The sequence below is a fragment of the Eptesicus fuscus genome, chromosome 25 (genome assembly GCF_027574615.1).
Source record: "Eptesicus fuscus isolate TK198812 chromosome 25, DD_ASM_mEF_20220401, whole genome shotgun sequence".
Lineage (NCBI taxonomy): Eukaryota > Metazoa > Chordata > Mammalia > Chiroptera > Vespertilionidae > Eptesicus > Eptesicus fuscus.
In genome coordinates, this window is record NC_072497.1 from 4523117 (window position 1) to 4549787 (window position 26671).

At 46.5% G+C, this 26671-nt stretch overlaps 1 protein-coding gene across 2 annotated transcripts in view; it reads left to right on the forward strand.

Annotated features, from left to right (window-relative positions):
- The first annotated feature begins 2571 nt into the window (after positions 1-2571).
- AP3S2 (adaptor related protein complex 3 subunit sigma 2) overlaps positions 2572-26671 on the forward strand; it is a 40918-nt gene continuing 16818 nt past the window's right edge. Inside the window, exons 1-4 of one of the 2 annotated variants that reach the window (XM_054713303.1) lie at positions 2572-2704; positions 9279-9370; positions 9781-9892; positions 16303-16374. In XM_054713303.1, the coding sequence (XP_054569278.1) occupies positions 2636-2704; positions 9279-9370; positions 9781-9892; positions 16303-16374 (345 nt within the window). In that variant the 5' untranslated portion in view covers positions 2572-2635. The remainder of the gene's footprint in view (positions 2705-9278; positions 9371-9780; positions 9893-16302; positions 16375-26671) is intronic. The other variant, XM_054713302.1, reaches the window with a different exon arrangement.

Here is a 26671-nt window from a genome sequence, read left to right on the forward strand (position 1 = left end):
TCATCAGTTTATGAGATTATCCTGTTTCAATTGTTATATAATCACTTTCCATATTGCTACTGAGTTTTCATAACCATTTTTTTTTTTTAACATCAACTGCCATTTAATAGCTCTACCATTGTCCAATTTTGGGGTAATTCATTGGTCCTTTTGTGAGCTTATGTAATTAATGTGTCAAAACTGTTGTGAATTAAATAGTCCCCTCTTCCCCTCCCCCTCCCCCTGCCCGTGTTCCTCTCCCCACAATATGTTTGAGTAATTTCTTTAGGGACAGATTTCCAGGAATCAGGTTACTGAGAATCTAGGCATTTTTTGTAAAGGTCTGTTATAGAGCCAAATTGCTTTCCAAAAGGGTTGTTCTAAACTATAATTTCACCAGTAAATTAGGAGAGGACATTTTCATGCTATCCTTGCCAGAAATGGATATGCTAACACTTTTAAAAATTGTATTTAATAAGGTGAAAATACTTTAATTTGAAAGTTAATACTTTATTTTAACTAGCCTTTCCCCCATTAATAGTGAGCTTAAACATTTTTAAAAATTGTTCATTTGCTAGATGTATTTCCTCTTTTGTTATTCAGTTTCTTTGCCCATTTATCTACTAAGGGAGTAGCTCTTTTTGGTTTATCAGTTATTTCTGTTTTAAAATATAACCATTTGCCATATTTTAACAACTTTTCCATTTTTATTTGTTCCCACATTTAAAAATTGGTTTTACAAATATAAAGTCTTTATATAGAGCTGTTGACTTGTGATTTTTATCGCTTCTAAGATATTCTTTTCAGATGTTATGCAACTTCATTTTCCTCCATTTTGGTTATTATCTAGTTTTATTTTATTTTATTTTTTTATTTTTTAAAATACATTTTATTGATTTTTCACAGAGAGGAAGGGAGAGGGACAGAGAGCTAGAAACATCGATGAGAGAGAAACATCGACCAGCTACCTCCTGCACACCTCCCACTGGGGATGTGCCCGCATTAGAACCTGGGACCGGAATCGAACCTGGGACCCCCCAGTCCGCAGACCGACGCTCTATCCACTGAGCCAAACCGGCTTCGGCTAGTTTTATATTTAAGTCTCTAATCCACTTTACCTTTAATTTGTAGAAGGATATGAAGTGAGATAACTAAATTGCTTAATTTCAAATTGCTATCCCAACGTATTTATTGAATTTCCCCCCACTGTCAGGTTATCATTTCTCCTGCATCACACAGTAAATTATTTCATATTTCAATTAGCCATTATATTTCAGTAGGTCTGCTATAATGACAATGTGACAATCACAGTAGGTTTTGATAGTTGGTAAAGCTAGGTCCCCTCCTTCTTTGTCTGTTTTAGAATTTTCTTTGGTACTCCTCTCAACATTGAAAACATTTTGTCAAGTTTCAATGCATATTTACCGCCTTTTGGATTTTTTTGAATTAAAAAACCTTGGCTACAAGACTGATATTTTAAAAATATATTTTATTGATTTTTTTACAGAGAGGAAGGGAGAGGGATAGAGAGCTAGAAACATCAATCAGCCGCTTCCTGCACCCCCCCCACACTGGGGATGTGCCCCCAACCAAGGTACATGCCCTTGACCGGAATCGAATCTGGGACCCTTCAGTTTGCAGGCCGAGGCTCTATCCACTGAGCCAAACCGGTTTAGGCTAGAGTAATACATATTTATTTTAGAAAAAGTATTGATCGATTTTGAGAAAGCGAGAAACATTCATTTGTTGGGTCTAATGTTATTTTTTAAAAATATATTTTTTTTATTGATTTCAGAGAGGAAGGGAGAGGAGGGGAGAGAGAAACATTAATGATGAGACAGAATCATTGATCAGCTGCCTCCTGCACACCCACACTGGGGGATCCAGCCTGCAACCCCTGCATGTGAGGGCCCGGCATGGGTCCAGTATATTTTAAAGGCGTTTGAAACATTCCCAGTCATTGGTGTAAATGATCCAGTTTGCACCTCGATCTGTAGCATAAGAAGGTGCTCCACCTCACCCCGACTGTCATTAAACGTAAAAAAAACCCCACAAATTTTACCAATATGGGGTCGCCCGTACCTTTTCAATGGGATTGCATTAGAGATCTCTTGATTCCACCATTCATATCTACCATGGATGGAATGTCGGGGAAAAAAAGAAAAAGAAAAAGAAAAAAGATCTTAATGTGCCCCAACTGGGGAAAGGCTAAATTAGCCAGCATCTCACAGCGGGAAAGCAGGACGTGGTGTCGGGATGCGGACGGGGAGAAAGGGAGGTCCCCGCCGCTTCGCGCAGGCGTTCCTGCGTGGGAACCTGCTTCTCCCACGTGCTCAGTGAGGCGAGCGGTCGGTCCGGGCAAAGGACACCGATCCGGGCTCGCGTCCCGGCCAGGCTGACCGAGGAGGCGACCCTCCCAGCCTCGGGGTCTCGTGGTCCGCCCCCTAACCCTACCCCCGCGGGCCCGCAGCAGGTCCTGGCTCCTTCTCCGCGATCGGGAAGCCGGCCTCTTCGCGGTCCGGCCCCTGGGCGCGGCGGGGGGGGGACGTTTCCGCCGGCCACTTTCAACGGCGCACCCACCGGAAGTGTCCGTGTTGTGGCGGAAGTTGATGTTTTTTTGGAAACAGCAGGCTTGAGAGGAGCGTGGCCGGCAGAGATGATTCAGGCGATTCTGGTTTTCAACAACCACGGGAAGCCGCGGCTGGTCCGCTTCTACCAGCGCTTCGTGAGTGCGGCCCAGCTTCGTCACGTCCCTCCGGGGCACCGCGTCCCCTTCCTCCCGACCCCCAGGCCCCGACGGCGCCCGCGGGCCCCGCCCCGGGCCAGTGTCCGGCCTTCTGTCCCCCGCCTCGCTGCTCCCTGACCCCTCTCCCTGACCCCTCTCCGGACCCCGGCATTTCTATGCCATTTTGTGACACCGCCTTGGTCTCGGGGCTCTCTGTAAGTGACCGGGGTGCCTCATGGAGACCCCGAAAGATTTAAGTCACTTGAATCTTGTTTAAACTTAGTTTCACGAGGAGGAAGACATATGCAGACTCTTAAAGTTTTTGCTTTAGCCAGAGAGTCAGGGAAGGTGCTTTCTTGGAATAATTTCATTTCCAGAGTTGCCTGGGACTGTTCAGGGACTCGGAAAAAGTCAGTGTAAAAGTGGGGAATGTGCCTTGACGGTGTGGCTCAGTGGTTGAGCATCGACCTATGAACCAGGAGGTCACGGTTGGATTCCCGGTCAAGGCACATGCCCAGGTTGCGGGCTGGGTCCCCAGTGGGTAAAGGAGGCAGCCCATCCAGGATTCTCTCTCATCATTGACTAGCGACCCGGTGCACGAAAATCATGCACATTAAAAGGGAATTAATTAGAGGAAATATTTTAATATTGCTATTTGCCCTTTCTCTATAATAGTAGTGCCAGAGATGAAAGAAAATTAGTAAAATGTATATGAAAACCTTTCTCCTGTCAGAGTCTGGGGCACCCCACGGGAACCAGAGTCAAGTCCCCACCCACCCATGTGTGCCTTGAAATCATGCAAGACCCTGACCCGGCCGGCCCTACCCCCATTGGGCTAGATCCAGACCCGGCTGGCCCTACCCCTGTCAAGCCCGGCCAGGTGTGGGGGGGCGTGGCTCAGGTCGCCTGGCCTGGCACCAGGGCAGGGGTCGTGGACTGAGGTCCCCAGTCCCCGCGCCAGGGCTGGGGGGCGCAGCCTTAGGTCCCCTGTTCCAGCGCCGGGGCAGGGTGCGCGCCCTGAGGTCCCCCGGACCGGAGCAGGGGCCACGTCTTGAGGTCCCCATCAAGCCCCACCAGGCAGGGGGCACAGACTCAGGTCCCCCGGCCCGGTGCCACGGCGGAGGGTGCGCTTGAGGTCCCCCGTCAAGCCCTACTGGGTGGGGGGGCACAGCCTGAGGCCCCCCATCAAGCTCTGCTGGGCGGGGGGTGGGGGGGTCGAAGCCTCAGGTCCCTGCCGATTGCTCGTTAAGGCTTGTAGGGGATCTTGGCCTCCGCTGTGGGCGCAGCCATCTTGTTATGGCACAACAGTCAATTTGCATATTCCCTCTTTATTGGATAGAATACGATGTTTCTCTCTCCCTCTCCCTTCCTCTCTGGAATCAATACAAATATATGTATTTTTTTTTTTTAAGTGGGGAAGGAGAAACTATACCTCCTGCTGCGTGAGGGCTCAATAAATAATAATGTGAACTTGGAATTTTTCCAAAAGCATTTCTGTGGAAAAACACAAACATCATCATTTTCCTCCTGTCCCCAAACGTTTTATTTCTCAGCGGCTAGGTTTCAAAATGTTACATATGCAATTAGTGGACTCCTGAAACCTTGGAGGGGGAAAAAGAAAATTTATGTTCAAGCCTTAACTCCACCTTTTTTACCTTTGTGTCTATTGACAAATTAACGAACTTCTTTCAGACTTTATTTCCTCTTCTTCCAAGTAAAAATAATAAACAAAAAAACACTACCTTTTCATAGAATTTTTTTCAGCTAGATTACATTTTATTAAATAATTACATGGAGGTAAAAATTTGCATTGTGTGTGTGTGTGTGAGTTTTCCCCTCTGTTTTCTATTTTTATTTTATTTTGATTTCAGAGAGGAAGCGAGAGAGATAGAGAGATAGAAACATCAATAATGAGAGAGAATCATTGATTAGCTGCCTCCTGCACGTCCCCTATGGGGTTTTGGGGGGGATCAAGCCTGAAATCTAGGCATGTGCCCTTGACCAGAATTGAACCTGGGACCCTTTAGTCCACAGGCCGACGCTCTAGCCACTGAGCCAAACTGGCTAGGACTCCCCTCTGTTTTTTAAAGTTGAGATATGTCACATACCTCACAGTTCACCTAATTAAAATGTTCAGTTCAGCCTGGCTGTGGTGGCTCAGTGGTTGAGCTTTGACCTATGAACCAGGAGGTCACGCTTCAATTCCCTGTCAGGACATATGCCTGGGTTGTGGGCTCCATCCCCAATAGGGGGCGTGTGGTAGGCAGCCGACCATTGATGCTCTCTCATCATTGATGTTTCTATCTCCCTCTCTCTTCCTCTCTGAAATCAATAAAAATGTATTTTTTAAAATAAATAAAATGTACAATTCATTTGGTTTTTGGTAGGGTCACAAAGTTTTGCAGCCATCACCACAATTTTAGAACACTAAAAAGAAACTCCTACCCATTAGCAGTTATTCTGTATTTCACCCTCTAGTCCCCCAGCCCTAGACAACCACTAATCTATTTTCTGTCTCTCTAAATTTGCCTATTGTGGGCATTTCATATAAATGGAATCATATAATATGTGGGGGTTTTTTATGACTGGCTTTTTTTACTTAGTACAGTATGTTCTCAGGGTTATCCATGCTATAGTGTGTATCAGTTCTTCATCCCTTTCTGTTGCCAAGATATATATATATATATATATATATATATATATATATATATATATATATATTTATTTATTTAATATTTTATTGATTTTTTTACAGAGAGGAGGGAGAGGGATAGAGAGTTAGAAACATCGATGAGAGAGAAACATTGATCCGCTACCTCCTGCACACACCCTACTGGGGATGTGCCCGCAACCAAGGTACATGCCCTTGACCGGAATCGAACCCGGGACCCTTCAGTCCGTAGGCCGACGCTCTATCCACTGAGCCAAACCTGTTAGGGCCCAAGTTATATTTTATTGTATGGATGGATATATCACGTTTTAATTGTCTATTCATTGGTTGATGTTTCCACCTATGGCTCTTGTGAATAATGGTGCTATGAACACTCATGTGCTACAAGTTTTTTTTCTTTATTGTTTAAAGTATTACATGAGTCTCCCTTTTTCCCCCCATTGAACTCTCCCCTGCCATCCTCTCTCCCAAGCACAAGCCCTCACCTCCCTACTGTCTGTGTCCATTGGTTTTGCTCATATGCATGTATACAAGTCCTTTGATTGATCTCTTACCCCCTCACCCCCTGCCTTCCCTCTGAGGTTGGACAGTCTGTTCGATGCTTCTATGTCTCTGGTTCTATTTTTGTTCATCAGTTTATGTTGTTCATTATATTCCACAAATGAGAGATCATGTGATATTTATCTTTCTCTGACTGGTTTATTTTGCTTAGCATAATGCTCTCTAGTTCCATCCATGCTGTTGCAAATGGTAAGAATTCCTTTTTTACAGCAGCGTAGTATTCCATTGTGTAAATGTACCACAGTTTCTGATCCACTTGTCTGCTGATGGGCACTTAGGCTGTTTCCAAATCGTAGCTATTGTAAATTGTGCTGCTATGAACATAGGGGTGCATATATCTATAAGTTTTAAAAATATATATATTTTTGTTGATTTCAGAGAGGAAGGGGGGGCAGGAGAGAAGCATCAGTGATGAGAGAATCAGTGATTGGCTGCCTCCTGCACAACCCCTACTGGAGATGGAGCCTGCAACCCGGGCAGGTGCCCTTGACCGGAATCAGACCTGGGACCATCCTGTCCACACACCAATGCTCTCTCCACTGAGCCAAACCAGCCAGGGCCATGTACTACAAGTTTTTATGTGGACACGTGTTTTTCATTTCTCTTGATTTTATACCTAGGAGTAGAATTTCTGGGTCATATGGCAACTTTACGGTGAACATTTTGAGGAACTGCCAAATTTTTTCGAAGTGGCTGAACCCTTTGGCATTCCCATCAGCAGTATGCGTTCCAATTTCTCTGTCTCCCTAGTGACTTTTGTTAATCTTTTCCATTAAAGGTGTTGTAGTGAGTGTGAAGTAGATTTTTATTGTGGTTTTAATTTCCATTTCCCTAATGTCTAATGATGTTGAGCATCTTTTCCTGTCCTTATTAACCATTTGTATATCTTTGAAGAACATAGTATTTTTTTTTTAATTTGTATTTTATTGATTTTTTACAGAGAGGAAGGGAGAGGGATAGATAGCTAGAAACATCGATGAGAGAGAAACATCTACCAGCTGCCTCCTGCACACCTCCTACTGGGGATGTGCCCACAACCAAGGTACATGCCCCTTGACCGGAATCGAACCCGGGACCTTTCAGTCCGCAGGCTGACGCTCTATCCACTGAGCCAAACCGGTTTCGGCAGAACATAGTATTTTTATAAGAACCATATTAGCTCAGGAGTGAAAATTAACCTTGTAAAAAGAAGAGTATTGAAGGATATGAGGGATTTATTACAATAATTGAGGTCTAGCCTTATCTGGTTTGGCTCAGTGGATAAAGCGTTGGCTTGCAGACTGAAAGGTCCTGGGTTCGATTCCAGTCAAGGGCACATGCCTGGGTTGCGGGCTCAATCCCCAGTGTGGGGTGTGTAGGAGGCAGCCAATCAGTTATTCTCATCATTGATGTTTCTGTCTTCCTCTCCCTCTCCCTTCCTCTCTGAATTCAATTAAAAAAATAATAACTGAGGACTATAAACAATTGGTAGTTTACCTTTTTGTTGAATTAGAAATTCGGTAGCTTCATCATTTCATATCATTTTTCCACCATCTGCTGACACCACCACCCTAGAGCCAGATTAAAGGCTTTAGTTTGAAAGATGTTTTTCTCAGTTTAAAAAAGTGCTGATGCTTCCCTCTGTGAGCTTTAAATGGAAACCAGGAAAGTACCTGGTCGATTTACTCAAATTTACAGGGGCCGGTGATTAGTAAGTTTTCATTCATCCGTCAGTAACTACCGAGCCACTGTGCTAGTATACCCATGGCGAGTCAAAGTTCTGAAAAATGGTTTCTCCACAATGACATTTTCCCTGTTTTTACCTCTATTTCTTTTCAGTAACTAAACATTTCAAGTATAAATTGCCGCAGAAAGAACGGTATTAACATTTTCGAATCTATTATCTGACGCTCAGGGCAAGTCCAGTCTGAAGGTTTGCTTAAGCTTTGCTCCTCAAAGTATGGTCCCCGGCAGCATTGGTGTCACCTAGAAACTTGTTAGAAATGGTCTCAGGACTTCCCTAGACCTACTGAGTCAGAATAATCTGCATTTTAATAACATTCCCAGGTGATTTGTTGCACATTTATTGAGATTTGAGAGCACTGGTCTAGAGCTTTTGATTGCTTCTGTAATGACTGGTTTCTCCCACCCTTTTTTTTTTTTTTAAACCATACTCATTTTGAACCTTGTATGTATAAATAGAGATCAAATATGAATTATCAAGAGATTCCATCATAATCGACCTTTCTCGGATGTAGTAAGTATTTGTAGCTCTGCGATTATTCAAAATTCTTATTCTCTATAGAACTATCTTTCTCAGTAACACTGTTGATAACACATCTTACATGTAATACCTGCATCACCAGCAGATAAGATGGCAAGTTGTTTTGTTTGTTTTTTAATGTGTACACAATTACATTTTGACCTCTTTAAGGTGTTAGACCTGTTGACATTATTTGCCCTGCCACAGATGTTTTCGAGGGCAAGACAAAATATTTCAGGACCAGGCCTTCTAGTTATTCTTTCACCTTGCTGGAGAGTTGAGATACGTCAATTCTCCTTTCTTCATTATTAACTATAAAGAAGCTAGAGACCTGGTGCGCGGATTCGTGCACTGGTGGGGTCTCTTGGCCTGGCCTGCAGGGACTGGGCTCAAACCGGCTCTCCGACATCCCCCGAGGGGTCCCGGATTGCAAGAGGGCGGTTCTCGGCTCCCTCCTCTCTGGTTCCTGCTGCATCACTGGAGAACCGCAGCTGCCAAGTCACTGTAGCTTGGCAGCTACTGCGTTGAGCGTCTGCCCCCTGGTGGTCAATGCATGTCATAGCTTCCAATCGGCTGATCGCTTGGGCTTTTATATATATAGATATCAGCTTACCTGTCAGGACAATGCTTAGTGACTAGATAGCTCGTTAAATATACCCTTTCTTGTTTGTTTTGTTTTTATAATATTTTTGTTGATTTCAGAGTGGAAGGGAGAGAGAGATGGAACCACCAATGATGAGAGAGAATCACTGATCGGCTGCCTTCTGCACACCCCACACTGGGGATCGAGCCCGTAGGCCAGGCATGTGCCCTGATGGGAATCGAACCGTGACCTCCTGGTTCATAGGTCGATGCTCAACCACTGAGCCACGCTAGTTGAGCAATATACCCTTGCTTAATTCCTATAACAGAGCCTTGTCCATTTTCCCAGAGATTCTCCTATTATTATTTTTTTCTCTACTTATCCCCTTTTTCTGGAATCTGGTACCATATGTTCAGATCATTCCCAGCTTGGAAGCACTTCTCTCCCTGGCCACCTCCACCAGTGGGATAGATTTCAGATGCCCCCGCTGACTCACTTTACCTCTTTTATTCCATAGCCAGAAGAAATTCAGCAGCAGATTGTTCGAGAGACCTTCCATCTAGTTCTCAAACGGGATGACAACATCTGTAACTTCTTGGAGGGTGGAAGGTAAGTGATCAGCTTCAGGTTTCTCCCCATGTGTCCCCTTTTGGGTGGCCTTCATCATTACTGCTTGAGGCAGTGCTCAAGTGTCAGGCGGGTACCCCGTGCAGCCGGAGCTGACCTCAGCATGATGGGCTGAGGGAGACACCCCATTCTGTTTGGAAGCTGTTCAACGGTTGTGTTTCGGATTTTTCTTACTTAGATGTTTGGTTTCTGGGAGGATGGGCAGAAAAAAAGGGGAGGAAAGTGGTTTAGGCACCACGGCCAAACGTGGTCACATTCACCGGGGAGAACTGGACTCTGCTTTGGCCCACCCTCCCCCTGTGTGTTGGCTCAGTTCTCATTCCCTGGGCAGGGTTTCTCTTTGATGTGTTTAATGAAGATGCAGGGATTTACATGTGTCCTGTCTTCCACAGTTTGATTGGTGGTTCTGATTACAAACTGATTTATCGGCACTATGCTACCCTCTACTTTGTGTTTTGTGTGGATTCATCGGAGAGTGAACTTGGGATCTTGGACCTCATCCAGGTATGTGTAGTCAGCTAATGATGGCAGGTGCTTTAGGGTTCGCTTTGGGTTTTTGAGTAGCCATCCTATAGATCCTTTTGTCAGTCTCTTTTTTTTTTTTAAAATATATTTTATTGATTTCTTTACAGAGAGGAAGGGAGAAGGATAGAGAGTTAGAAACATTGATGAGAGAGAAACATCGATCAGCTGCCTCCTGCACACCCCCCACCGGGGATGTGCCCACAACCAAGGTACATGCCCTTGACCGGAATCGAACCTGGGACCTTTCAGTCCGCAGGCCGACGCTCTATCCACTGAGCCAAACCGGTTTCGGCTCTTTTTTTTTTTTTTTTTAATATATTTTTATTGATTTCAGAGAGGAAGGGAGAGGGAGAGATAGAAACATCAATGATGAGAGAGAATCATTGATTGGCTGCCTCCTGCATGTCCCCCAATGGGGATCAAGCCCACAACCCAGGCATGTGCCCTTGACCAGAATCGAACCTGGGACCCTTCAGTCCGCAGGCTGATGCTCTATCCACTGAGCCAAACCAGCCAGGGCCTTTTGTCAGTCTCTGTACTGATACTGGTGAAAGTTGCCAGATGTCCACCAGATGGTGCTATGAGAAAGCTCCATAGCAACCCTTAAACACGCGGAGCTTTTGGGTTCATTGGTTCCTACCTAGCCATCTCGCTGCCCTTGGTTTTTATGTTCATTTCTGACACCAGTTTCGATGTAGATGTTTTCCCCCACGACCACCAAGCAAATAACTCAGTTCTGTGGCCACTGACCAGGTGTCCCATAAGTTGAACTCAATCCTGACCCTATATATCTGGAGACAGACAGCAAACGCAAGACCAGGTTGTCTGTCGCCTGTGCTTCTGACTGAATGGCTATAGATCAGAGTCCCCTGACCTCCTCCGTGGGCTTGATTGGTTTGCTAACGTAGCTTACAGAACTCTCTAGAGAAACACTGTGCTTATACATTGGCAGCTTGTTATGGAAGGATAAGACACAGAATAGCCCGATGGAAGAGATGTGTAGAGCGAGGTTGGGGAAAAGGCACACCATTCTCCCCAAATCTGGTGCTCACCAGCCCAGAAGCTCTCTGAGCCCTGTCCTTTTGGGGTTTTAGGGAGACTTCGTGGCACAGGTAAAGTTAACTAAAAATCATTGGCCCTTGGGGATTGATCCAAGCTCCAGTTCCCATCCCTTCCAGGGAGGGCTGGGTGGGAGGAGGCACTGAAAGTTCTAAACCCTCTAATCACATGGCTGGTTCCCCTAGCAACCAGACCCCATCCTTAGGTGTTCTCCAAAGTCACCTTAGTGGGAATGAATAGTTTCCTGTTCTCTCAGTAGGTGCTGAGAGAGATGACCATCCAAATCGTATTCCTAAATACTCTTAAATTGGAATAGCAAGCATTTTTGATTATTTAGTGCGTGTTTATATTTTTTTAATGTATTTTATTGATTTTTTACAGAGAGGAAGGGAGAGGGATAGAGAGTTAGAAACATCGATGAGAGAGAAACATTGATTAGCTGCCTCCTGCACACCTCCCACCAGGGATGTGCCCACAACCAAGGTACATGCCCTTGACCTGAATCGAACCTGGGTCTCTTGCGTCCACAGGCCGACGCTCTATCCACTGAGCCAAACCGGTTAGGGCTAGTGTGTGTTTATTTAGCATAAACTATTTATTGTTGAAGAAATAAGACATTTTTGTGGTTCAAAATTCAGTAGGCACACCAGAAGTATACAGTGGAAAGTATCTTTCTTCCCCACCCCCGCCACCTATTTTTCTAGAAGTAGCCAATTTTAGTTTTAAAACCAAGAGCCAGGGGCAGTGTTACCTCAGGGGCACTCAGGTAAACAAGGTGTGTCTTACTATTTACTTCCTTTTGGACAAACATTTGTAATGAGTGATAAAAAAGAAGTGAAGTAACATCGTAAAGGAAGAGAGAGAGAAGTTACCATTGTAAGTTGGTCTAATTATGTACCTAGAAAACCTGAAAAGAAAAATGCAAAAAGTATCACAAGTAATGGTTGATATGGGAGCAAAATAGCAGAATATGAGATTAAATTCATCAAAATTGAATTTCTTATTTCTGCAGAAATAGCTAGAAAATTTATAATTAATGACATTTCACTTAGAGCAGTAACAAAGGGTACTTAGTGTTTTGAAATTAACTTAGTATGGGATACTTGACATTGATTCCAATAACATTGTAAAATCTTAAAGGAATCCTTGAAATAAATGAAGCTATAAGCCTTCCCCTTGTTGGGGAGAATCAAGCAAAGATGAAGGTAGTAATCAACAGATTAAATGGGAAATCCAGGTATAATTCCATCAGATCTTACAGAACTTGGTAAAGGAAAATTTATCAGGAAAAACAAACAGCCAGGAAATCTAAAAGTACGTTTTGAGGGGGAAAGGGCAGTATTGGGGTATTGGCTTTACTGGCCTTAAGAATATGCCAAAACCGTTTTGGCTCAGTGGATAGAGCAACGGTCTGTGGACTGAAGGGTCCCAGGTTCAATTCCAGTCAAGGGCATGTACATTGGTTGCGGGCACATCCCCAGTGGGGGGTGTGCAAGAGGCAGCTGATCGATGTTTCTCTCTCATCGATGTTTCTAGCTCTCTATCCCTCTCCCTTCCTCTCTGTAAAAAATCAATAAAAAAATATATTAAAAAAAAAAAAAGAATATGTAATGTTTGGCTCTGACTGGTGTGGCTTAGTTGGTGAGGCGTCATCCGGTGCACTGAGAGGTGAAAGGTTCGATTCCCTGGTCAGGGCACATGCCAGGGCTGCAGGATCCATCCCCAGTAGGGGGCGTGCAGGAGGCAGCCGATCAATGTTTCTCCCTCTCTCCCTCTCCTCTCAAATCAATAAAAACACATTTAAAGAACATGTAATGTTTGCAGATGAACTTATCTACCTAGAAAATCCAAAACAACTGGAAAACAATTTGAAGTAATACTAGAGTTCAGTAAGGGGACTGGATACATGTTTAACATATAAAAATTAAAACTAGAGGCCTGGTGCACGAAATTTGTGCACTGGGGCCGGGGGAGGTGTCCCTCAGCCCGGCCTGTGCTCTCTCACAGTTCGGGACCCCTCAGGGGATGTCCGCCTGCTGGCTTAGGCCAACTCTCTGTGGGGAGTGGGCCTAAGCCGGCAGGCGGACATCCCTCTTGCAGTCCAGGACCCCTCGCTCCTTATCGTCTGCCTGCTTGCTGCTTCCTACCGCTCGGCTCGCTGCTCCTTAGTGCTGCTGTGGAGGCTCCCGCCACCGCCGCTGCACTCACCAGCCGTGAGCCCGGCTTCTGGCTAAGGGCGCTCCCCCTGTGAGAGCACACTGACCACCAGGGGCAGCTCCTGCATTGAGCATCTGCCCCCTGGTGGTCAGTTCATAGCAACTAGTCATTCCACCCTGTTTGGTCGATTTGCATATTAGGGTTTTATTATATAGGATAATAAGTTAGGAAGCAATATTTGAAAGGGGTCCACTCGCAATAGCAAAAAGGTCCATGAACTACCCAGGAATAAATGTAAAAAACATGCATGGTCTATATAAAGAAATCTTTAAAACTACTGAAAATATGAAAAAAGAGCAAAATATATAAATCAAACATGTTCTTTACTGGGTGAGAAAACTCATTTAAAAAAAAACAAAAACCTCATTAAAATGTCAGTGCTTCCAGGTTACAAATTACTGAAACCCTTGTCAGAGTCCCAGAAAGATTATTGTTGTTCTATAAATTATTTTTGAGTGTGAAACATACTGTGTATACAAAAAGTACGCAAACATGTTTGCATACTTTTTGTATACACAGTATGTTTTTTTGCCAATAAAATGAAACTGTCCCTCAGATTAGCCACAGTATGTTACCTAGTCCCTTAAAGCTCCTGTATCCTCATTCATTGCATCCCTCAGACTTTTGAGTTACCATTCCTTTGCTTCGCGTTATAGTTTTACTAGGAGATGTAGATTCCCTAAATGATAAAAAGCTAAGCACAAACTTAGCTGTGTAAGGAAAGGGTAATTTGCCACTTTTATTTTATTTATTTTGTTAATCCTCACCCAAAGGTATTTTTTCCATTGATTTTTAGATAGAGTGGAAAGGAGGGAGGGAGGAAGAGGAGGAGGAGAGAGAAAGAGAGAGAGAGAGAGAGAGAGAGAAGAGAGAAACATCGATGTAAGAGAGACACATCCATTGGTTGCCTCCTGAACAAGGCCCCGGTCGAACCTGCATCCCAGGTATGTCCTCTTGACTGGGAATTGAACCCATGACCCTTCAGTGCTCAGGCTGATGCTCTAACCATTGAGCGCACCAGCCAGGGCGAATTTGCCACTTTTAGATGCAGGCTCCCAAGAGGAGATAAGCTGAACAAAGTGTCTGGGTCACGGACTGGCTTCAGTATCCCTGATAGTTTACAAGAGCCCCTTCTGGGGAAGTCTGAGGTCAAGGGTGAACCCCAGGAAACTTAGAAGATTTGATGTTTATAAAAAATGACAATTTTCTTTTTTCCTTAGCTTCAATTGAGATATAATTAACATATAACATTGTGCAAGTTTGAGGTGTGCAGCCTGTTGATTTGGCACTCGTATGTATTGCAAAATGATGACCACCATAGGGTTATCTAACCCCTCTTATCACCCCACACAATCACCTTTTTTGTGTCTGCAAGAACCAGATTTTTTAACGGATTAAAGTGCAACACCCTTGCCAGCTAGAATGCTACTCTTTGGTGACAGAGGAGCTAACGTTAGAACAAGAAGTTTGCAAAGCCCCAAACTTTAAAAGAGTGACCTTTCTCCAACTGCTTCCGCTCCCGGACCGAAGCCATGAACCGCACCCCATTCCCCTTGGGGTGTGGGTTTGTGATCTCGCCACTTCAGGCTGAGCGTCTCGGTTTCCAAATACTTCTTCCTGTTGTTCAAAGTCTTGTCACTTTGTCAACTGAGCTACATCCATCTTCACGGTTAATACCCCTTCATTTTCTAAATTTGACGTTTTGGTCTTCATTTGCAAAATTCAATTGATCCCGTATGGAAGCAGGCTTGGATTTGTCTCCTTGTTTCTTGCCTCGCCGAAGCGTTTTCCTGTTTTTCTCTTGTTCAGCAAATTTCCTGTGATTCCCAGCTGCTGGCTTATAATCGCTAAACACGGTTATTCTGTTTTTTCCGGAAGCTTTAGCTCCGGCGGCTGCCATGTGAGGGCCATTGCTATCCGAGGAGCTCCTTGTATTCCGGTACCCACAGGCCCGCACATTGAGAACTGAATTTCCAGTAGCTCGCTCCTTGTTTTTGCTTTGCAACCATTTCCTTTTCTCGCTGTTCTTGTCATTTCTCTGCCCTTCCCAACCTCCCAGCTAGAGCTCCTCGCGCATCCATTGCTATATTTTTGCCTCTGATGAAACAGGCTAACAGTCAGGCTTAAACTTTCACTAAATCTTGTTATTTTTCCCATTCCCCTCTTTCTCTCTCGACTTCTGCTTTTTGGGGCACTGCTTGACCTTGAGCAGGAACGAGGTCTGGTCGCAGTGTGCTTGGCTTCTGGATCAGGATTTCTTCTGCTCCCAAGTCCCGGATGGAGACTCTTCCCACTTCCATTCTACTACGATGGCGCCTTTTATGCAACTGAGATGTTGAGTGACTTCTGCCTCTTGATGATTTCCTTTGCGCTTGTGTGTGTCCTCGCCATTTGCAGATGAATTCAGTCACTCGCTTCCTCTATGAGACGAATGCTCTTTGTCATTTCCTCAGAGTTGTGTTTCTTAGGGATTGAATTTTAGATGCATATCTTATTCTTTTGCTGTCTGAGCCTGCAGTACCTTCATTTCAGTCTCTTCACGCATCAGCATGCCTTTTGCCTCTGTTATACTCCTTCGGTTCTTGATCTTGATCATGAACTTGAATAATGGTGTTTTGAGGCTTGAGAAAAACATACATGTGAGTGCTCTTTATATATATATATATATATGTGTATATATATATATATATATATATATATATATATATAATGTTCTTTTTTATTGCTTTTATATATATATGTTTTTTTTTATTGCTTTTATACATATATGTTCTTTTTTATTGCTTTTATACATATATGTTCTTTTTTATTGCTTTTATTTTTTTAGAGGGAGAGGGAAACAACCCCTTATCTCTAAGCCACAGAGCAATAAAAGAAGACAAACATGGGTTGCTAAACAAACAAGAAACACAAACAAAATGATCTCTTAGAAATTAAAAACCTGAGAGGAAAATGGGAGAGAAAAGATAAGAAAATAAGGAGGTTCTGTTTTGTTTGAGATTTACGTGAGGTACATGGTATCATGCCTTCCCCCTTCACTTTCCAAGGTGCTGTTTATGAGGATGTGACTATCCCCTGTTTCTCTTCTTTACCGATTTCTTTGTGTTTCCTAGGTTTTTGTGGAGACCCTGGATAAATGTTTCGAAAACGTTTGTGAATTGGATCTGATCTTCCATATGGATAAGGTACCTTCTCTCCCAAACCAGGGTTACCAGAAAGCCAGGCGCCTCAGCCATCCCAGCCACCTCTACACCTTCATGTGCTTTCTTTTGTGCTTTTGCATTCTGGGGATATTCCTAGAACCTGGTTTTGCTTTTTCTTAATATGTTTTTTTGACGCTCAACCAACTAAGCCACAGTGGCCGGGCCTAGAACCTGTTTGTTTTTTTAATATATATATACATATATGTGTATATATATGACATATATACTTATATGTATATATATACACATATATACATATTCATATATTACTGATTTCAGAAGGGAAGGGAGAGGGAGAGAGAGATAGAAACATCAATGATGAGAGAGAATCGTGGATCAGCTGCCTCCTGCAGGACCCCTACTGGGGATTGAACCCACAACCCAGGCATGTGCCCTGACTGGGACTCGAACCCTGACCTTCTGGTTCATAGGTCGACGTTCAACCACTGAGCTACGTCAGCTGGGCAGAACCAGTTTTTATTTAATAACTTAAGTGTGATAGTTTTGGGGGTATTTTGCAAAGATCTGTTACCAGTTGTAACACTCAGAGATTGCTATTGGGCCTGTATCCTGGTTCGGCTTTGCATACAGACCTCCTGGTAGATGGCAGTGATGTCCCCAGAATGACTGGCTGTCGGGCTGAAAGTGACATCAATAGATTTATGTTGGTTATCAGATGAGTTTCCCGGCAACAGGGCAGTGAGAGTGAGGCTTTCGAATAATCACGACACCGAGGCTTTGACTTCCCTGGTGAAATTTTTACTTTTCCTGAACAGTAAAGCAGTGACTAAGACGTCATTAACGTAGTTGAAGGTCATGTGATGCTCTGCGGGGAAGCTGATGTCAGGCAGGATTGGAGTGGTTCAGAGTCCATGTTCTCGGCCGTGGCCTCCGCCCTCCTGATCCAGATTAAACGGGGCGATTGCCGGCAAGGGGACAGCAGCTGCCGCATTTGTTTTGTCCCCCTGGGCACACCCCCAGCCGGTGCTGCTCACTGGTGGAGGTCCATGCATCTCAGGTTTGCTGGGTCCTGCTTTTTCTCCAGCTCGTCGTCACTGTGATCCTTAGCCCTTGGAGGGTGGTAGTGATTTTTTGGAGACTCTGTGCTCATTGCTAAGCCGATGAGGCAGATGTTTGTATTTTTATTTTTTTATACATATTTTTAATCCGCACCCAAGCGTATTTTTCCATTGATTTTTAGAGAGAGTGGAAGAGAGAGGGAAAGACAGAGAAATATCGATGTGAGAGAAACACATTGATTGGTTGCCTCCTGCACATGCGCCCCAACCAGGGCCCAGGCCAGGGAGGAGCCTGCAACCTAGGTACATGCTCTGGATGGGAACCGAACCCGGGACCCTTTAGTCCGCAGGCCGATGCCCTATCCACTGATCCACACTGGCTAGGGTGAGGCGGTGTTGTTAGAGCCCTCACCGCTAGCATTGCTGTCGAGGGGACTGTCAGTCTCAGTGCCCTCTCCCAGGCTCTCAGGTGGCACCCTGCAGGCTAGCGCAGTCTGGGCATTCTGAAGGTTGGCTGTTGGAACGCAGTGAAGTTCCTCTGAGAGGATCTGCCCTGACCGACTCTACAAGGAGCCTGATACCAGGGAATCACAGAGGCCCATTCCTTCTGGTCTTGGAATAACGTCCTTTTGTTCAGTGTCGTTTCACTATGACATTGGTGAGATGTTGTTCAGATCGATTAGCCCACAGTCCAGTGGTTTCATGTACGTCATTTCATTTCAAGTTGCGTTAACCTGTCGTTGACGTTAAACGAGGACTTGCTGTACTTGACTTAGCGCTCCCCGAGCCTCACAAGGTGTCCAGAACCCTGGTTGCCGGTTCGATTCCCAGTCAGGGCACATGCCCGGGTTGTGGGCTTGATCCCTGGTAGGCGGTGTGCAGGAGGCAGCCGATCGATGTTTCCCTCTCACATCATTGTTTCTCTCTCTCTTCTCTCTCCCTCTCTAAAAGTTTTTTTTTTTTTTAAGTTTTTCTCTTATCTCCTGAGATAATTGTGAGCTTTTATCTTATCACTCTCATGTTATTTTAAAAATATTTGTGAGGATACCTGCTAGGGCAGTAAAGTAATTTGAGGCCCAAGTACTCCACTGGACATCGCTTTAAAAGGGAATAAAAGGCCATAAACATGTTGTTGTTTCTCATATGTCTTATCTTCACATAAGTTCCAGGCAGTATTTTGATACCGCTGCAGGCTTCTTTTACAGCCAGTAGAGCTGTGATGTTGGATTGTTCTTACGCCATCAGGAAGTGGCTCTCCCTGAGGCCTGGGGTTTCGGAAAGTGATGATGTGAAGAGGCGGACTCTCCGCCCACCTGTGGAATGCCTGCATGTGTTCCGGCCGGTCACTTCCTTTCCCTGGGATTTCAGGCTTATCTTTGCCCTCACGTGGAGCCGCTTCTAGTTCAGCCATATCTCCTTTCGAGAATAGAAAGTGATCTTTCTACTCAGAAGCAAAGGCCATGTTGTAAGATCATTGGAATAACAGCTGGAACTCTCCATTCTTCTTCATTGAAGACTCTCTCCCGGAACTCCCATCGGTCCCTCGACCTTTACACTCTGCGGGGGGTTGTCCTGGGCGTGGTCCCATCACCCCGAGCAGGTGTGGCTGGAGCAGCAGGCCCGAGGGAGGACCAGAGGTGACAGTCCTGCTGCCTGGCAGCTTGTCACTTTCTGATCTTGGGATTTCTCTTTCTGCTCCCGTGTTGTTGTTGTTGTTGTTGTTTTGTTTTAAATATATATTTTATTGATTTTTTACAGAGAGGAAGGGAGAGGGATAGAGAGTTAGAAACATCAACGAGAGAGAAACATCGATCAGCTGCCTCCTGCACGCCCCCCCACTGGGGATGTGCCCGCAACCAAGGTACATGCCCTTGACCGGAATCGAACCTGGGACCCTTCAGTCCGCAGGCCGACGCTCTATCCACTGAGCCACACCGGCCAGGGCTGCTCCCGTGTTGTTTTTGTTGACATCCTTTTGTTACCGCCGCCGTCTTCACCTCTTCTCTCTCTCCTTCTTCCTGCCTTTCATTCCGTTTCTGGAGCTTACAGACCCCTTCCTGTCTCTTCCCGACATACACCGGTCTCGCTTCTTCGCCTCATCGCCAAGGTGTGTCTTTATTGATTCCGTCTCCTGTAACCACCGATCTCCCCCGTCTCCCCCAGAACGCCCTTCTCCCATGCTTCTCCCGCCTCTTCCAGCTGGAGTTCCATCTCATTCACTTAAGGGGGGCTGTAAGGAGTGAGTGGTCTACACCCTCTCTTGCGTTGCTCCTTCATCTGCTCCCTTTCTGGGGTCCAGTCGCCTGGTGTCCACTCCTGCCCAAATGAAAGTCCCGGATTTCTTGATCCCGTTCGCCGGCCATCACCTCTAACGTTTCTGCTGTACTTGGTGCTGTTGACCATTCCCTGGAGCGCTGCCGTCTTCCTCATGTTGCCTTGGTTCCCGTCACATAGGCCCCTCCTGGCTTTCCTCTTACTCTCCCCCCACCTCCTACCAGCAAATTACATCGTCAGTGACCTCTCACCTCACTCGTCTCCCTCTCCTGCTTCTATCTGAGATCTCATCCGTGTCTCCTACTTGGTATCCATGTAGGTGGGCACCGCCTTGCTAACTACCAGGTGGTCTGAGTCTTGTTCCTATTTTTCCAACTGCCGGAAGGCATTTCTTCTCACTTCCTCCCAGCACCTGTTTCTTCCTGCCGCCTCTTACCTAGAGCCAGATTCAGCATCTGTCTCCTGAAAACCGGTTCTTCCCCAGCACCCTCTTCCAGGGGTGCAGCCCCGTCCCCTGCCAGGTACACCCCAGACCTTCCCTCCCTCTTCCTCGCCCCAGCAGCCAGTCAGGCACTAAAATCTCGGCTTCTTCCCGTGGAGTCCCTTTAAAAAAATTTCTTTTTCTTTATTGATTTGAGAGAGGAAGGGAAAGGGAGAAAGAGAGAGAAACATCAGTGCTGAGAGAGAATCATCGATCGGCTGCCTCCTGCACGCCCCACACTGGGGATCGAGCCCGCAACCCGGGCATGTGCCCTGACCAGGAATCGAACCGTGACCTCCTGGTTCATAGGTTGACACTCAACCTCTGAGCCACACCAGCAGGCCCAGTAGAGTCCTTCTTATATCTGGTTCTTGGTTATTCACATTTGGCTCACTTGCTTTGGTATCTCTCTAGTTTTGTACATTTTTCCTGAAACCCCTGAAAGTTAGTTGCAGACATCGTCACTTTTCATCCCCAAGTTCTTCAGCAGACATCTCTGAAGAACAAGGACATTGTCTCAGATCATATGCTGTGCCTAGTTCTCTAACATACTCAATAGCGACATAACTAATTAGCAACCACAACATAATTAACATATTTAGGAAATGTAATGCTAATAAATATTCTTTAAAAAAAAGTTTTTTTAATATATTTTATTGATTTTTTACAGAGAGGAGGGGAGAGGGATAGAGAATTAGAAACATTGATGAGAGAGACATCCATCAGCTGTCTCCTGCACACTCCCTCCTTGGGATGTGCCTGCAACCAAGGTACATGCCCTTGACCGGAATCAAACCTGGGACCCTTCAGTCCACAGGCCGATGCTCTATCCACTGAGCCAAACCGGTCAGGGCTAAAAAAATTTTTTTATTGATTTCAGAGAGGAAGGGATGAGGGAAAGAGAGATAGAAACATCAGTGATGAGAGAGAATCATGTGCCCTGACTGCAATCGAACCCGGGACCCTTTAGTCCCTGGGAGGACACTATCCACTGAGCCACACCGGTTAGGGCTCGTCTTGTTCTCTCTCCTGGGAGCAGTCACAAGCACTGCATCTAATCAAATACATAGAGCAAATCTGCACACCGCACCTCATAGAACTGTGTGCAAATTATACCGAACGATCCAGTGTCTACTCAGGAGCCCTTTTATGTAAGGACATTTGAACAGAGGCAGAGAAAGAAGAATGGGATGTGAAGAAATGGCTGTTTCAGAGACTGGGCTCTGAGATGCAGGGGGCAGGCGAGATGGGGGCCCAGTGGCAGCTTTTGGCTGAGAGCCCGGGGTCCTGGATGCGGTGGCCCTTGTGTGCCGAGTGTGTCACAGCCTGAGTAAAGCTGGGTGAGCACCAAAGTGTGACGACAATTGGAGGTAGATCGGTGCCACGTGAGAAAGAAGGAGGCTGTATAAATTCCTGAGGGGAGCAGTCATCAAGGGCAGGGTGGCCAAGGGGACGGGACCGCTGCCAAGGGCCAGGCCTGTGCTGGGTGCTTTGTGTCCAGGTGTCTTATGTAACATGGGTGTGACACCCCCATGTAACAGGTCAGCAAGCCGAGGCTCAGACTAAAGGGCCCGAAACTTTAAAATTCATGTTTTAGCCCAGCCGGCGTGGCTCAGTGGTTGAACGTCAACTTATGAACCAGGAAGTCACAGTTCAATTCCCGGTCAGGGCACAGGCCCGGGTTGTGGTCTGGATCCCCAGTGTGGGGCGTACAGGAGGCAGCTGATCAATGATTCTCTCTGATCATTGATGTTTCTATCTCTCTCTCCCCCTCCCTTCCTCTCTAAAGTCAATAAAAACATATTTTTTTAAAAAATCCATGTTTTATCTAGGAAACCACAGAATTGGAGAATTTAAAAGCATGATTATTATACTAGACGTGATATGTAAAATTTTACAGAATTTGGCGATTCCTGTTTCTAAAACCAGAACTCTAGGAGAGTCTAGACTTTCAGAGTCTACACACCTGACACAGCAGGAACACAAGCTCAAGGTACGGTGAGGGGCGGAGAGCAGTGTGTGAAGGTTAGGGGTGAAAGCCACTGGAGATTTGGAACTCCAGCTCGACAAAGGGTCGCCAGAGGCGCTAATGACATTTTGGTATCTTTTCATCGAGTTGCTGATACTTAGCATCGCTGACCCCTCTACTAAAGCCACCAGGACCCCTGCCTACTCCTCCAGATGCCCTCAGCTGGCAGCAGTACCGGCCTACATGAGAGCACTGGGTAGGGTACACAGAGAGTGTATGCGGTTAGAGAGAAGTCTGAAGCAGAAGAGGGTGATCAGACTGTGGAGAGCCTTGTGCTCTGCGTTTCTGACTCTGAGGGACACTTCCCAGTGTCTCATTCACCAAGGAGTTTGGATGCTTCCTCATTCTTTCCTTCTTTAAATATGTTTGTATTGATTTCAGAGACAGGAAGGGAGAAGGCGAGAGAGAGAAACATTGATGTGAGAGAGAGACATCACGCCGGCTGCCTTCCGTACACACCCCGACTGGGGACCGAACCTGCAACCCGGGCATGTGCCCTGACTGGGACTAGCCAGAGACCTTCGGGTGCACAGGACGACGCTCAGCCAACTGAGCCACCCCGGCCAAGGCACTTCCTCATTCTTAAGGTGTTCTTTGTTCCTCATTTCCGGGATACACATGTACCTGGTATTTTATCTGTCTATCTGGCTGTTCCATCTGGCCTTTTCTTTCCTCTTCTTTTTTTTTTTATTTTTTTATTGATTTTTTACAGAGAGGAAGAGAGAGGGATAGAGAGTTAGAAACATCGATGAGAGAGAAACATCGATCAGCTGCCTCTTGCACGCCCCCTACTGGGGATGTGCCCGCAACCAAGGTACATGCCCTTGACCGGAATCGAACCTGGGACCCTCCAGTCCGCAGGCCGACGTTCTATCTGCTGAGCCAAACCAGTTTCAGCCTTTTCTTTCCTCTTAACTGGTCACTCTTCTCTTTCTTTTTTAGACTTTCTCTTAGGAAATCTCATACAATATCATGACTTCAGTGGTTTGTCTGCTGGTGAATCCTAAATTTCCACCCAAATTCACTTCACTTTAAACTCAGTTATGTCTAAAACCCAATCTCCAGCCTGGCTCAGAGGTTGAGCATCGACCTGTGAACCAAGAGGTCATGAGATCGAGTCCCAGTCAGGGCACATGCCCAGGTTTCAGGCTCCCTCCCTACTGTGGGGGTGCAGGAGGCAGCCGATGGGTGATTCTCTCTCATCGTTGATGTTTCTCTCTCTCTCCCTCTCCCTTCCTCTCTGAAATCAATAAAAATATTTAAAAATAAAATAAAACTGAAGCTCCAGCCCTGGCCTCTCCAGACTGAAAATTCTGACTCACCCTTCAAGGAAATTAGTTTCCAGAAAACCTTTCTTGACATTACTCTCCCTGCCCATAAACTGAAACAGCGGACTTGTCTCCTTATCCCGCCCCCAACACCCTCAACCATTGGTGCTGTTGCATTTAACAGCGGGCTGTTTTGCTTATTTGCCTGATTAGGAGCAGACACTACAGAGCCCGCCTGGCTGCGCCGGATGCTGGCTCTGCTGGATCCTGGCTGTGCCGGATCCTGGCTGTGCCACTTGGGAACTGGGTGTGGACAGGCAGTCATGGTAGCAGCTGGCTTCTGTGGTGGATGTGAGCATTACATCTATGGAAAGCGCTTAGAACAGGGCCTAAATGTAGTATTTCTTTCTTTGGTTTATTTGTCCTCCCTCCTAACCCCCCAGATATTATTAAGGTAAAAAAACTGTTCAGTTTTGTTTTTTTTTTAATCCTCACCCGTGACATGTTGTTATTGATTTGAGAGGGAGAAGGAGAGAAACATCGATTGGCTGCCACACCCTCCATATGTGCCTCCTCTGGGGATTGGACCCACAAGCTAGGTATGTGCCCTGACGGGGTATTGAACCTGCAACCTTCCAGTGCGTGGGCTGATGCTCCAACCAACGGAGCCAGCTGTCCAGGGCCAGGATCAGACTGTCTTGTTCACCAAAGCTTTTCCAGAAGTTAGCACAATACTTGGCACCTACTAGTTACTCCTTGTTGAATTCATTTATCCATCCCCTATTCCGGTGCCGGGGAAATAGATAATAAAACATCCTATCTTCATGAATCTTGTCTATTGGGGGTTGGGGGGACAAAATAAATGCTACGTCGTGATGAATGCAGGGGAGAAAATAAAGCGGGCAAAGGAGTGGGTAGCTACGCTTGATATTTTATATGGGGTGGTCGGGGAGGGTCTCTCTGAGAAGATGGCATTTGAGCATAAACCTGAAGGAAGGAAGAGAGTGAGGGGGGTGTGGCTCTCCGGAGAAGAACATCCAGGCGGATAGCGGAAGTGCACAGACCTTGAGCTAGTATGGCTGCATGGGAATGAGGAAGGGGGGAAGGAACGGGGTGAGGTAGGGAGTGGAAGGCGATCGGATCCGGCCTTGTTACACGAGGAATCCGTCCCTGCCCCTGGGGAGGGGGCTTGGTACGCGTGGGAACTCCCTTTCAGAAACGGACCGTGTGCATGCGCGGTGTGGTCAGCACCTGGCCCTTCAGGCCCCCTGCCCTGGGAGTACCGGAAGTCCTCTCTCAGCTTTGTTGCCCAGCACCGTAAACAGTTTAAAGTCTCTCTGCTGCTCGAGGCAAAGTCTGAGCTGGAAGGCAGATGAATTGCTATATTGTGTGCACATTCTCCCTTCACCCTGGGCCAGGAACCACTTTAACTCCCAGAGCCCCCGTGGGGAGGGCCCGGAGTGTGCGCCCAGCGATGGTAATGGCTCCGTTGGCCACGGGATAGTTTATGAGTGAGGCAGCAGATGGATCTGCTAGCTTGGGGAAAACACTACATTTATGTCTCTGGCATCTGTGAGTCTCCGTGACCTTATCTGCCTGTGACCTCGAGTTAGCATTCTGTAGAGAAGTTTCTGAAGTCAGCCAGGTCTGCACCCCAAAACAGCAGCTTGTGGCAGAGGGATGCCCAGACCCCTCTCCGGGGACTTAACTGCTGGTAGCACTAAGGGCAGTCATCCTGTCACAGTCAGCCTGGAGCTGAGCATTTCCTAGGTCGCTCCCCCCGCCCCCTCCCCGCCCGCCCGCCAATCACTGCACAAGTGCACCCCTTTAGATTCTCAGAATCCGTGCACCTGCATTTACCCGTAAGTATCAGGTTTAATGTTGGTTGTGGAGACCTCAAGGAAGGAGTGGAAGATCCCCACTGACGGGCCCTGACCCCTGGGCGGCTCCTCCTCCTGCCCACAGAGGGCACGTCCCCGCGCTCTGTCCCTGGACCCTGCCGCTCTCTGTGCATCCCCCGGGCACTCCTCCCCAGTGACCCGCATGGGACGCATCTGGACCCCACGCTGACCCAGGTGGGGCGTGTGCTTCCAGGGCTGTGCAGCACTTTCCACAGGACCTGCCCCACTTCCAGGGCAGTGCGCACCAAACCACTGTGTCCCCTCCGAATCCGCCTCTCTTCCTGCCTCCCACCCACCCAGCATCTTCTCTCCTTGCCTCTCCTAGTGCTGTTAGTGGTAGCCGTCTTTCCTCACGGCAGGAAGTCCCAGTGATGCCTGCTTTCCCTTCTGCTTCCAAGTGGTCAGCAGATGGCATTGGTTCTTCTTTCAGCGTCTGCTTCAGCCACCTCTCCCTTTCCTGTTCCGTTTAAACTCACTGTACCCGGTGCCGAAGCCGGTGTGGCTCAGTGGATAGAGCGTCGGCATGCGGACTGAAGGGTCCCAGGTTCGAGTCCGGTCAAGGACATGTACCTTGGTTGCGGGCACATCCCCAGTAGGGGGATGGGCAGGAGGCAGCTGATCAATGTTTCTCTCTCATCGATGTTTCTAACTCTGTCCTTCTCCCTTCCTCTCTCTAAAAACATCAATAAAATATATTTTAAAAATAAATAAACTCACTGTACCTGCATCCAGGTAACTAACATATCAGCCCTTCAGCTCCATCCAGCCTGTCCCCAGCTCCCTCACCTGGTCTAATCTCCCACAGCAAACATTGCTCCCATTTTCTTTTCCATCTACATCCCCCCTCTGGCCTCCAAGGATCTCTGGATTGTAGGCCCTCGGGGCGCTCAGGCTCCCCCTGACCTTCACTGACCCCAAGCTTTCCAGACTTCAGGGCCCAGCTCAGGTTGGACGTTCCGTGAAGTCTCTGAGCTCCTGTGTGGTCCTTCTCCAGCCAGTTTGTCTTCCTGCTTGTGCGCTCCAGGTTTTCGTCCTAATAGTTTCCAGTATATTGTAAGCTCCTGGAATAGTGTCCATATGTAATACTTTGGCGCTGGCCGGTTTGGCTCAGTGGATAGAGCGTCAGCCTGTGAACTGAGGGGTTCCGGGTTCGATTCCGGTCATGCCCGAGTTGCGGGTTCGAGCCCTAGTAGGGGGCGTGCAGGAGGCAACCGATCAGTGATTATCTCTCATCGATGTTTCTGTCTCTCTCTCTGAAATCAATAAAAATATACTTACAAAATGCTTTGTTGGTTATCGGAACAGTA